At 41.0% G+C, this 11,371-nt stretch overlaps 1 protein-coding gene across 1 annotated transcript in view; it reads right to left on the bottom strand.

Annotated features, from left to right (window-relative positions):
* The window catches only part of tecta (tectorin alpha), a 38,621-nt gene extending 29,728 nt beyond the window's left edge, over window positions 1-8,893 (bottom strand). The window contains exons 1-8 of the mRNA XM_080483379.1: window positions 8,818-8,893; window positions 7,628-7,694; window positions 5,340-5,488; window positions 4,863-5,002; window positions 3,859-4,040; window positions 2,619-2,875; window positions 2,409-2,535; window positions 1,832-1,954 (exon numbers count right to left, since the gene is read on the bottom strand). Coding sequence (XP_080339505.1) covers window positions 1,832-1,954; window positions 2,409-2,535; window positions 2,619-2,875; window positions 3,859-4,040; window positions 4,863-5,002; window positions 5,340-5,478 — 968 coding nt within the window. The 5' untranslated portion in view covers window positions 5,479-5,488; window positions 7,628-7,694; window positions 8,818-8,893. The remainder of the gene's footprint in view (window positions 1-1,831; window positions 1,955-2,408; window positions 2,536-2,618; window positions 2,876-3,858; window positions 4,041-4,862; window positions 5,003-5,339; window positions 5,489-7,627; window positions 7,695-8,817) is intronic.
* Window positions 8,894-11,371: the final 2,478 nt, after the last annotated feature.

Below are 11,371 nucleotides of genomic sequence, written 5' to 3'. Positions count from 1 at the left end.
AAAGGGACAAACAACGCTCCGGGCGATAACAAGTCAGCATTTTGATTGTCTTATTGGCATTCTTTGGTAATGGGCAGCAAAGTAGGAGCACAACTAACAGTCCAAGCTATCTGAGCCCAGCTCGGATCTGATTCCGCCCTCCTGTTGAAAAATGACCAGCTTAAAAAAAGTAAAATGCAGATATCCCCTCACTTTACTCCAACACTGGTTCTCAATATCCAGGTCTAGCCCCCTTGAAGACCCTTTCTACTTATTTTGCTGGTCAGACAGAGTCAGATTTCTGCTTTAACCCTGTCGTCTTCCCCGCAATAATCCTCCCGCATTTCGTTCTTTGGATTTCTCTTTCCAAGTCCACCGGCTCCCTTTCTGGATTATCCACAATCCACCATCTCCGCTCACAATTTGCTGAGTCGTGTCAGTCGCAACCGGTCCGATTTATGGTTTTGAGACCCGCGTTTATGGTTACTCAAAGCCAGGCTGTGTCAGATGTGTTCACCTGAGAGGCTGTGACCCACCCTGCAGCGCTCTGATCTCTCGGGGTAAGCAGGGCCACAGCCCCATCCGAAAGGAAAGGGGATAGCGGTGTGTTCGCCGCTTCCCGAGCGTGTCCGACACCCCTATAACACCCACACGCAGTCACGCACTGAGGAAATGGCACCCATCCAAGAGTGAGCACGCAACAAATACAGGGAAGACTGAAGGAAATCAAACTGGGGGGAAAAAAGAGGGTGTTTCGTCAAAAAAAAAAAAAAAAAAAAAAAGACTTTTTGAAGATTTAACCAATAAGGAACACTAGACACAGCTTAAAAATACCAAATTACAAAATGGATAATTCCCAGCCAGGAATGCTGTGACGGCTCCATCAGTCTCATGAGTCACAAGGTTTGAGGTTGATAGAGAAGGCGTATACATAAAAAAAAATTAAATAAAAAAAATTCAACCTGCTACCTGGTGTATCAGTTTTCCAATCAGAGAATTCCAAGCACAAAGGACTCATTGAGCAGCGAGAGACTGGCGGCATTGTCTCCCAAAGGTTAGTTTCCCCCCAGTCAGCGACTACACCTTCCTTCAGAGAGCCCTCCCAAACATTCGGTCCAGGTTAAGTGGAATGCCGTCAGCGAAGAGCGACAGCAATTATTCGACTGCTGTGATCTCCGAGGAGGTAAAAATTCATATCACCTGCAGTAAGTGGAGCGGGGACGAAGAGAGGATCGCTGCATCTGATAGGATGTTTTCAGGTCCAAATATGATGCCGTTGAGCGTGTAAATTGGTACGTGTGTTTGAAATGTTGCTGTGCGACTTTCACGTTCGTGTGGTTGTTAATCATTTAGAAACTGCTCACACAAGTGATCTGAACCTTCTTTGGCCCAATGTCCAAGTGACAAAGTGTCGCAGATACGTTTTTATCCATATCCATCTCATCCATCTCGCTTCTTGGTTCCTTTCGCTGGTCGCACGAGCCGTAATGCACAACACTTCCCCCACAGGACATCAGTGGTATTACTCTGTTTGCTACACATCTGTCTGCTCCATGGATACATTCTAAGTTACAGACGTGATGGATGCAGAAGACGGACCGAAGGGTTTGTCGATATCAGCCTATTTAACATCAAGCACATTTGAGCCTTAAATGGATCCGACTCTACCGTCAGTATTCCCCGGGGCAGCTGTGGCTACATACGTAACTTACCACGGTCAAGTACGGAGCAAATTTTCTGTTCAAGTGATTATTGAAGTTATTACCGGCAAGATCCAAAAGACATCCTCCATTGCTATCAGGTTAAGATACAAAGAGTGTGCGTATGTGTGCACAGTGACTGTGTGCTGTACCTCTCAGGAAGCTCCGGTTCAGGACAGTTCTGGTCCTGGTAGTACCTGATGAAGAACCTTTCGGCATCCTCCCTCTCCCCCTCAGACACTGCGCTCCCGTTCAACACGGTTACAGATGGCAGCCTGCAGGCAGGCACAGTGATAAAGTACCTCAATAAAGTATGTCAACGGTCCAGACCTTTATTTGTCAAAAGCATAATTACACCCGGTATAACGTGCAGTAAAATGCGTTAAGCACTTGTATGGGTTAGATGGTTGATTCATAGATGTTATTGTACCGCGGCAGGGGTGTCAAACATGTGTCCCCATACAGGATTCAGAAATCCTGCATTCTCTCACAATAGTCTGAAGAGAATTTTCAGATTGCTCCAGAAATTCAGGTTCTTCCTAATATATTATGTAAAAAAAAAAAAAATGCAGGAAATGTGAATATTTCTGGCACTCAAACTATGATAAGACTTACCACATACTAATAGTTTTTTGCTTGTTTGGCCCAGTTGGGATCAGATTCTTAAGGCACTGAACTAAAATAAGCCTGACACCCCAAGTGTTAATGTATGTAAAGCTTCAGACTTACTGCGCTAAAAGGAGATTCCGCTTCTCATGAGAGCTGTAAGACTGCAGCAGGGGGATCCCTTGTGCTTTGACTTCCTCCAGCTTCGGAAAGAAATTCAGCTTTTCAATGTCTTCCCATTGATGAAGTCCTGAATTTAAAAAGAAAGAAAGAATTATAAACAGTTATTATTTCTTCTGTGAAGTATGAAAGTGCGCGCCCTCACTGGCTCACCCGAGTTGTTGAGGTTGATGCTTCGCAGGTTGGGGAAGAAACGCTCCAGCGCCTCCTTGGTGTCTCCCACAGAGTCCACGCCGTTGTTGGCCAGCACCAGCACGCTCAGCTGCGGGTAGAGCGGCCCGAACTTCCTCACTTCCGTCCAGTCCTGCAACCGGTTGTCGGTGATCTGCAGCAGACGCAGCGACGGACACGGCGCCTGGGACTCGGACACGGTGTTGTAGCCGTTCAGGCAGAGGAAGAGCTCCTCCAGCCTGGCACGCGGGGGGCAGAGACTCGATCAGGCTCGAGCGATGGTACACCCTTTCTAGATTCTAGTTTTAGCGAAACTTTGGCAAACAACTAAATTATAATAATTTTATACAAGATCAAATAGGAAACATTCAGCAGCCAATAAGAAATCACTGAAAAAGCTGAATAAACAGTTTAAAAAAAGTGGCCTTAACTTAAATGTATATGTGATACATTTATCACAGGAGTGGCCAGACCAAGTAAATCACTTACTTAAATTTGCAAAAAAATATAAAAACTGAAATGGAAAACAACTTGATGGACGGGGTGAAATTAGTAAAATCAAATTTTATACGAAGCTTTGGTTGTTTGTTTTTTTCTTTTATTTTAACTTCCTGCTCAGCTGTTTAACAGAAAAAGAAAAAAAGGAGAAAAAAAACCCAAACCTCAAACTGATCAAACGACTTTCTACCTTTTTTTTTTTTTTTACTTTTTAAAAACAGCAAACAGAACCAACAACAAAGAGAAAATGGCAAAGGAGTAATATTGTTTATAGATATTTTTCTTATTGCAAATGTTAAACAATATTGTATAGAGTTTTTAAAGCCCTTGTTTTATTGAAATGTTGTAGGACTATACAAGTAGGAATACATCATTTTCACTTTTCAACATTTTGTTTGTCACTAATTTTTGTTTTTTCCTTGCCTGGACACTTAGAACACAGTTTAATATTAAATCAGATCTTATTAGATGAAATATTGCAACACATGTTGCATTGACGATAAATTACATTCATCATGAGAACGTTTTTTTTTTTAACTATGTTTAAAAAAAAATTCATTTTTAAATGGAATCTTTGCATTATGTCTGCAAAAAAGAAAATTTGATACATGAAAACATTTAATGTGACACTAAGGCTTTCATTGTTTGGTTCACGTTGATGAATTGAAAGGCATCATTTGTTTCTCCGCCTTGTGGAGTCAAACACAAGCGTGGGCTGGCTCACTTTGGCGTGTGCTTCGTGAGCGTGTGCACGGTGTCCCAGCTGACGTTGGTGTTGTTGAGGACGAGGTGTCGCACTCTGGAGAAAACGTCGGCCATGCTGGGCTCCAGCCGCATGCTGCTCAGCGGGTTCATGCTCAGGTTGAGGAAGTCCAGCTGGGGGACGTTGGACACGATGGTGCAGATCTGGAGAGGAATTAATAACAGCACACTAAAACCAATATTGTGAAGGGATTTGAGGGACATTTGAACTGATCTGAGATGGGAAGTGACTAAAGATCAGGTAGCTTACTGTGCTTAACTAGACTTTTCAAGGTATCTGTGCCACTCCTCATTTTTTACTTTTCTCCCAACTTTTTAAAAACACTAAATAAATCTCGAACTTTTGTGCTCTAAATCGTTTTGTTCGTTCGGTTTCAGCTTGCAATCATGTGGAGTTAGCGATTTTACTTGCACCACTGCACACCACCCATCCATCCAGAGTGACAATACACTGAATAAATGGGTCAACAACTGATAGAAAAGATGATTACTTTGTGAACCCCTCGATGCCTTCGACACATAAAAGATGAGAGCCTCTCAAAAGGCGTAATGAGACGTAACAGACGCCATTAACGGCGCCTCATGAACGAGGTAGTTTTTTGACAGAAGCTCAAGCGGCACCGTGTCTGAAAGTTGTCCGAAAGGCTTCAAACTGTGTCCGTCCACGGCTTGATGTTAAACTATTGGCCGTAAAAACGTCCTCACGGAGAAAATCCCATCTACTCTTATCTATTTTCTACACAAATATCTGTACTTATGTGTAAGCGAAGTACATGCATGCGTGTACTCGCGGTTTCCACTGCTTATCAGCGACACTTGTGCTTTTCTCTCTTATCTTCATATAACATGTCGAAACATATGTTCTGAAAAATCCCCCACGTCATCATTCTGTACTGCCTTTTTCCTCGACGTCACAACTTCCAAAAAATACAGAGAACTTGTCTTAATAACGTCATGGACGCCCACCTCGCCCCAGTCATTCAGCTGATTGAAGGACAGGTCCAGCTCCACCACATGCGCACAGAAGGTTGCGATGTTTGACCGGTCGCCGGCTTTACTGATCCCACAACCATCCAGGACCAGAGCGCTGGGCAGGAAGAGGCGATCTGCAAAGACAGGAGGCAACGTCAGTGCCGCAATGCTAAACGCGTCGCCGTAACCCAGGACAGACAGAAACAAGGCAGATACACTGAGTCTTTCAGCCTGAAAATAGGAACATTTTGGTCAAAACGTGAAAAAAAAGGCAAATAGTTATTAAACGTTCCTCTTGAATTTAAATTGTCCGTAGATGTGAAAATGAGTGTGTGTGTTTGTGTGTGTGTGTTTGTGTTTGTGTTCGCCTGCCTCTTTGTGTTTGTACTGTCATTGACAGAAAACCTGTCCTGAACTTGGCGTCATCATCCTGGTGACATTGCTAAAACACCTTCATCCAACTGTCCTCACCATTGACCGGGGATCCGGAAGGACTGGGGAGAAGCACCACCCCGATGCCTTGGCCGTAGGGGAAATTCTCCGGGTTGTACTTCTCGCTGATGACTTGGACGAAGGTGCGGACCTCCTCTTCGTCAGAGGACAGCTCCATGATTTAATCCCTGAACAAGAACGAGAGAGAAACAGATAGCTTCAGTTTAGATGTACAATCTGCTGAATCATCGTCACAATGAGTTCAGTTCACCGGTATTTTCAAAAGTTGTTATGCTTCCACTTCCAACAAACGGAATCACTCCTTTTCTTGTGTCCACTCTCTTTGAATTTCCTTAAACATCAAACTCCATATTCCTATGACACTCTGTTACATTCTTCCACATCACTTTCACACTCTGACATTCACTCTGCTGGTGTCAGTTGTTCTTTTTTTTTTTTTTTTTTACAAGGTTTAAAGTTCACATCAGAAACATCCTGCTGCTCAGAGTAAACAGCAGCTCCTCTCAGATCAAAGCGTTCCTGCTGAAGTGAACAGATAACAGACATATGCCGATGAGCTCATCTGCTTCAAGGAAAATAAAAACTGTGGACTTCCGAAAGCATTTAAATCCGTGTTATATTTTGTCCTTGGTGTTGGAACCAGTTCAAACAGCAGGAGCCCTATGGCTTAAATACGTGCTGCAGTAAGAAGGGAAAAACAACTTTACTTTCAACATAGAATAATCTTCATCACTAACAACTGTGTAATTTCACCTCATGATCTCAGTCCCGAGTTGTTTTTATCATGGCTTTTAAACACAATATACAATCTAAATAAGCTGTGGGAACAGTGTCACTGAATTGAAGTTTATTTTATGAAGCTAATTTACACCATGTTTTATCGTTTTTACCTTGACCCCCCCCCCCCTCAGGTTATTGTTTTCACTCACTGATTGTTTTCTTATAATCTTTTAACTGTGAAGCACTTTGGTCGACCTTGCCTGTTGTGTTAAACGTGCTCTACAAATAAGACTGGATTGGAAATGTATATTCCTATAAAGCATGGGGGTCAAGCACATTTGAATTCAGGAGCTACAAACAGCTCAAATTCAGCTTGAGTGGACTGGGCTAGAATAATAGTGCCTTGATAATGTTTAAATTCAAACGTAAATGTTTTTCTTTGTTGTGGCGCCGAGCATATGTGATGAAAATGTAGATACTGCAAAGCACAAAGTTTTGTTTCACTCTCTGGAAGATGCAATATCAATAAAGGTTGATTGATAAAGCCCACCGGCTATTGAATACGACAAAACGTCTCACGTTCCACTTTCCTGGTAAATCTGACTCACACTGCTTCATATTTTGTCCCAATTCTTCTCTTAACAGACAAATTTCGTCTGTGTTTCTGACACGTCTTGACGAAAAAAAGTCTAAAAATATCTCTGTGAAGATCACAGAATAACCCACAAGACAGAAACGTGAGACGCAGAGCAGCGCCGAGGGAAGGAACAGGTGCACGGCTGCGAGTCAGGCCTCCATCTGTTCTCACTTACATTCATTTTCTTTTATTACCACCACCACCACTGTTATGGAAGGTGGTTGATTCTGTCAGCAAACACAAAAGTGCAGCTTCGCCCATGTCTCACATGTTCCATTTGGCACATTTTGGAGCATTTGGGGATCAAGAGGCTCACAGCGGTGGTATTCAAACTAGAAAACAAGCTTCTCTAACTAATTTTATTATAATAACTTATCATTTCACCTCAAAATGTCCATATATTTAGACCTTTGGACAATAATCAATAGGTAGGAGCAGAAGTCTATTGGTTCATTATTAACTGTGCTTATTGTAATTTTGGGGGGGGACAATTTTAACAATAGTGGGTGGATTGTAGGGGGGAAGAAATGGCACCAAGAATGGTGTGGAATTTAGATTTTTCTTCTGGTATTTAAACCAGAAGTTAAACTTGAAGTTATATCCCGATTAATACAATTCCAAGTCGCTCACACCATGTCATTCCCCTACTTTAATCCAGATTTATGAATTACTATAGATAATGTGAAGATTTTTTTAGAGATACAGTATGACAATTATCTCAATTCATACGAGAACATATAACCTGGACATTGTCTCCATCCAGATGTCCCCTCCCTCCCTCCTCCGCCCTGATCAGCCCTATCACTTTCAGACAAACAGGATCTGATCATCTTAAATTTGGCCCACCTGAAGAGGTGCGATTGCCAATTGACTGAGCATTTCGTCCGGACTCCGTCTGATGTTTCTGTCATAGATAGTTTCTCATTTCACATATGCTGCTGATTCTTACCTCTGATGTTGCAGAGACCAAAGGGAAGATTGTCCTCAATGACAAATCAGATCACACACCTCCATCCCTGCTGGGGCAGAAAGAAAAAAAAATGCTGATGAGAACTTTGATGGAGAAAACAAAAGAGCATCATTTTAAACAGAGAAGAAAAGAAAGACCAGAAAAATGTTTGCTTTTTTGTTTGTTTTTTCAGGCATGCAAAGAGAAACTATCCTAGAATACCCTTGATATAATAAGTCCTCCTTGTACAAAGGACAAACACCCCAGACAAAGACATCACAAGCAGTGAAACTTGCACTGTATGGCTGGCAGAAAGAAAAGACAGCTGTGCTCCTGCCAGGGAAACAATATTTAGTGGCCGGTGGGGATCAGCAAAGCCCAGTGGACAAGCACCTTTCTTTCGAAAAGGTGTGAACATGTGCCAGAATAACTATTCATTGCTTGATGGAGGCAAAATACACCACTCAAAACAGGAAGTAAAACCCTGATGTAACTTATCTAGATGAATCAGCTGTACGTTTTAGGAAAACTACTTTTATAAAGTCGCTTTTAGTGCTTTGAAAGGACTTTATTTTTTCTTTCGAGTGATCGATTCAACTTTAAAACTGCTCGCTCACGCCCTCAGCGGTGTACTTGGTGAACTGCAGCAATAACAAACTGACAAAAAGAGCACATTTTTCTTAAATAACACATAGCACCACATGATAAGTAATTCCGAATTAATCGGAAGCATGTAATAGATAAAAAACCTCCAACTTTAAACTATATCAAGAACAGATGATTAACAATCAGTAAAACAGCGTTAAACGAGTGTGTTTTATGAACAGAGTACGGTGCCCGAGACGCCGATAAACAAACGCTGTTCGGGGGGCTGCTTATGATTGAGGCCTGCACGCGACGCGTCGATCGCACAAAACTGAGAAAAGCATTAACTAAATTCGACATTTTATCAGTGCCAGATGGCGTATTTAGAACATCTGTGTTGAATACGAGCCATTGTTGTGACTGTCAACCTTCAAAAAGCGTGTGTGTAAAGCCAGCAGTAAAAGCTGAGTTTTACCCTCGCACTGTTAAAAAGAAAAAAGACATCGGCGGCTGTCCAAGCCGAGACACGGTTTGGAGCTCCACGTCCGAGTGTTGATGGGGTTTTTTGTCACGGATGTGGTGTATTTTGAGACTTGTGCACTCACCGTCCCCGGAGCCCCTCAGCGCAGTTTGTTTTTGTTATTCTACGGGCAGGCTGACAGATTAGGACACGCCCCCTATGGCGGAAGTGACGTGTTTTAAATGCCAGTTTTAAAAACGCGTCCCTTTTTTTTTTTTTTTGGTAATTAGTAATTTTACTTTTAAGACAGAAGAACGACTCGAATGGATAATAAAACGTTGAGTTTTTTGTTTTTATGTAATTGTTGCTTCATTTTGAGATTTACATGTACAACTAACGTCCCAGTATGCGTGCTGGAACGTGCCAAATACATTACCGTGCAAAGAGTCAAGCAAACCAGTCAATTAAAAAAAGGCAAGTCTAAATATAATAACAAATAAACAGATAATCAATTTGAATGTGTATATTCATTTCTATGTCTAATTTATTGGTGAAAAGTTCTACTAATACAATAAAATATCAATATTTATCATTTAAGTTTAGATTTTATTTACAATTTTAATATTAATTTATATAAGACTGCTTCTGCTTCTAGACTGCTACTAGTGTCAGAGAAAAAGTTATTGCAATAAGGTTTTCTTAACATACCACGCCTTTAACTTTGTCTTGTACTACCAGTCCGTTTACTTCTCCTTCAACTTCCTTTCTTCTAACTTTTTTTCTAAATTAGCAGTCCTTTAACTTTTTCATGAATTTCTCTTCTAGAGCTTCTTCAGCATTACAGTTTAGCTGTTTTCAGCTCCATCCTGCACTCTCGCATTTTCTCAGGAAATCAACATTTTCAAATCTTTATTAATATAGCCTCATAGGGAGAATGTTGTGGGTTCAAAGCCAGGCCTTTTGATAGAGTTTGCATTTTCTCACTGTGTGTTTTCTTACAGTGGTCTATCTCACAGTATTAAAAACATGCATTTGAGGCTAAAGTGTGACTTCCAAATTGACTGACGGAGTTGGACTATCGGTCACTTTGTCTCTGTCTTGCCCTGTGATGGACTAGCTCTGATCCCTGTGTGTCTTGTGTATTTTTTTGAAAAGCACTGTGAATTGCCTTGTGTCTGATCGTTGCTCTATCAATAAATTTACCCTGCCTTGCTTTGCTTTTAGATCCATTGTCTCTCAACCCTGAATCCCTGAATTGGATTAAGCAGTTTAGAAGACTGATGACACGACATGGGTGAATCTTGATAAATCCATTCATAGTCTCTACTGCTTTATCAGGATATTAAATGACCAGATACTGATTTTTTCATGGATGTTTTAATTAGATTTTACATTTTATTAACCCCCCCCCCCCCATTTTAGTGGAGACTTTTGGTAAACATTTTACGATCTGACAACTGTCATTGTTTTTGTTTTGTAAAATCAAATTCAATGTTGCCAGAAATAAAAGCTCGACATTCTGTCTGTTTCTGGATCTCAATCTAACGTCCATGGAGCTGCTATATGAGAGCATGTGACAAAAGTGGATAGTAGATTATCTTTTTAATTTTCACAAAAGTGAATTAAACTGTCTTGGATACAAAAAAAAAAAACAACAAACAAACAAAAAAGACCATCAGTTATCAAAACCCTTTGGAACTAAACGGTACATTTTGAAGATTTCTGTCTGTTATCTGTCTCCTCATGTTACCACCCAGATGAAATCAGATCAGATGAAATCAGATCAGATAAGATGGCAACATGTGAATACTGTACTGAATTTGCTTTTATAGCAGGGACAAATGATTTCATTATTCTAATCCCCTTAATCTGGATGAAACAGGAATATTATTTAAAAAAAAAAAAAAAAAGAAGGAAGGAAGGAAGGAAGGATGGAAGGACACAAGCGTTGTAAACGATTAAAACCTAAAGCTAGAAGGTTTTCCTTGTTTTAAAACAAAGACAGAATCTGTTCGTACGGTATCAGGCCACCAGGTGGCAGTGCTGTACCTCTTATGGCTTGAAATCAATTTAGTGCAGGGTTTAGAGTCCAGGCTTAAATTGATCAGTTGTGTGCAGCCAACAGGATCAAATTACACATCAGGATCAGGACCAGACATCTCCACCACCAGCTGTGCAGGAAGCAGAGCTTAGATTCAGTCCAGCGGTTTGAAAAGATCCATACCAGTACAATCCTCACATCATGTGCTTGTAGGATAACAAGTTCATGTATACATTCATTGGAAAACTTCTGCTTTGACTGCAGTATTGCTGCGATACTGGATTTGAATGTGGTGTGTAGCGGTGAGCACTGTCCCCTCACAGGAAAAATATTACCAGTTCATATCCAGGACAAACATGCGTTTGAGTTTGATTGCCAAATCTAAATTTCCCGTACGTCTGTGTTTGGGCTGTGTACTGCGGTGGAGTCAGGGTCACTCTCCTTTAATCCAGATTATCACATTACTAATAGTAGAATAGACATGGATGATTCCCATTATTGAAAGTAATCATGATGGCTGTTATGAAATATGTATAGTATTGCAATATTATTATAATTATTATTATTATTACATGACTTAACCACTGAAATGGCGCTGCCGAGCATCGATACAATCGTTGATGGATTAGCATCAGCTAACCTGAGGTTTTAGCCGAAA

The sequence above is a fragment of the Lipophrys pholis genome (assembly GCF_963383615.2).
Source record: "Lipophrys pholis genome assembly, chromosome: 16".
Taxonomy (NCBI): domain Eukaryota; kingdom Metazoa; phylum Chordata; class Actinopteri; order Blenniiformes; family Blenniidae; genus Lipophrys; species Lipophrys pholis.
The sequence above is the reverse complement of the archived record's forward strand: the minus strand, read 5'-3'. Positions and strand labels throughout refer to the sequence as shown.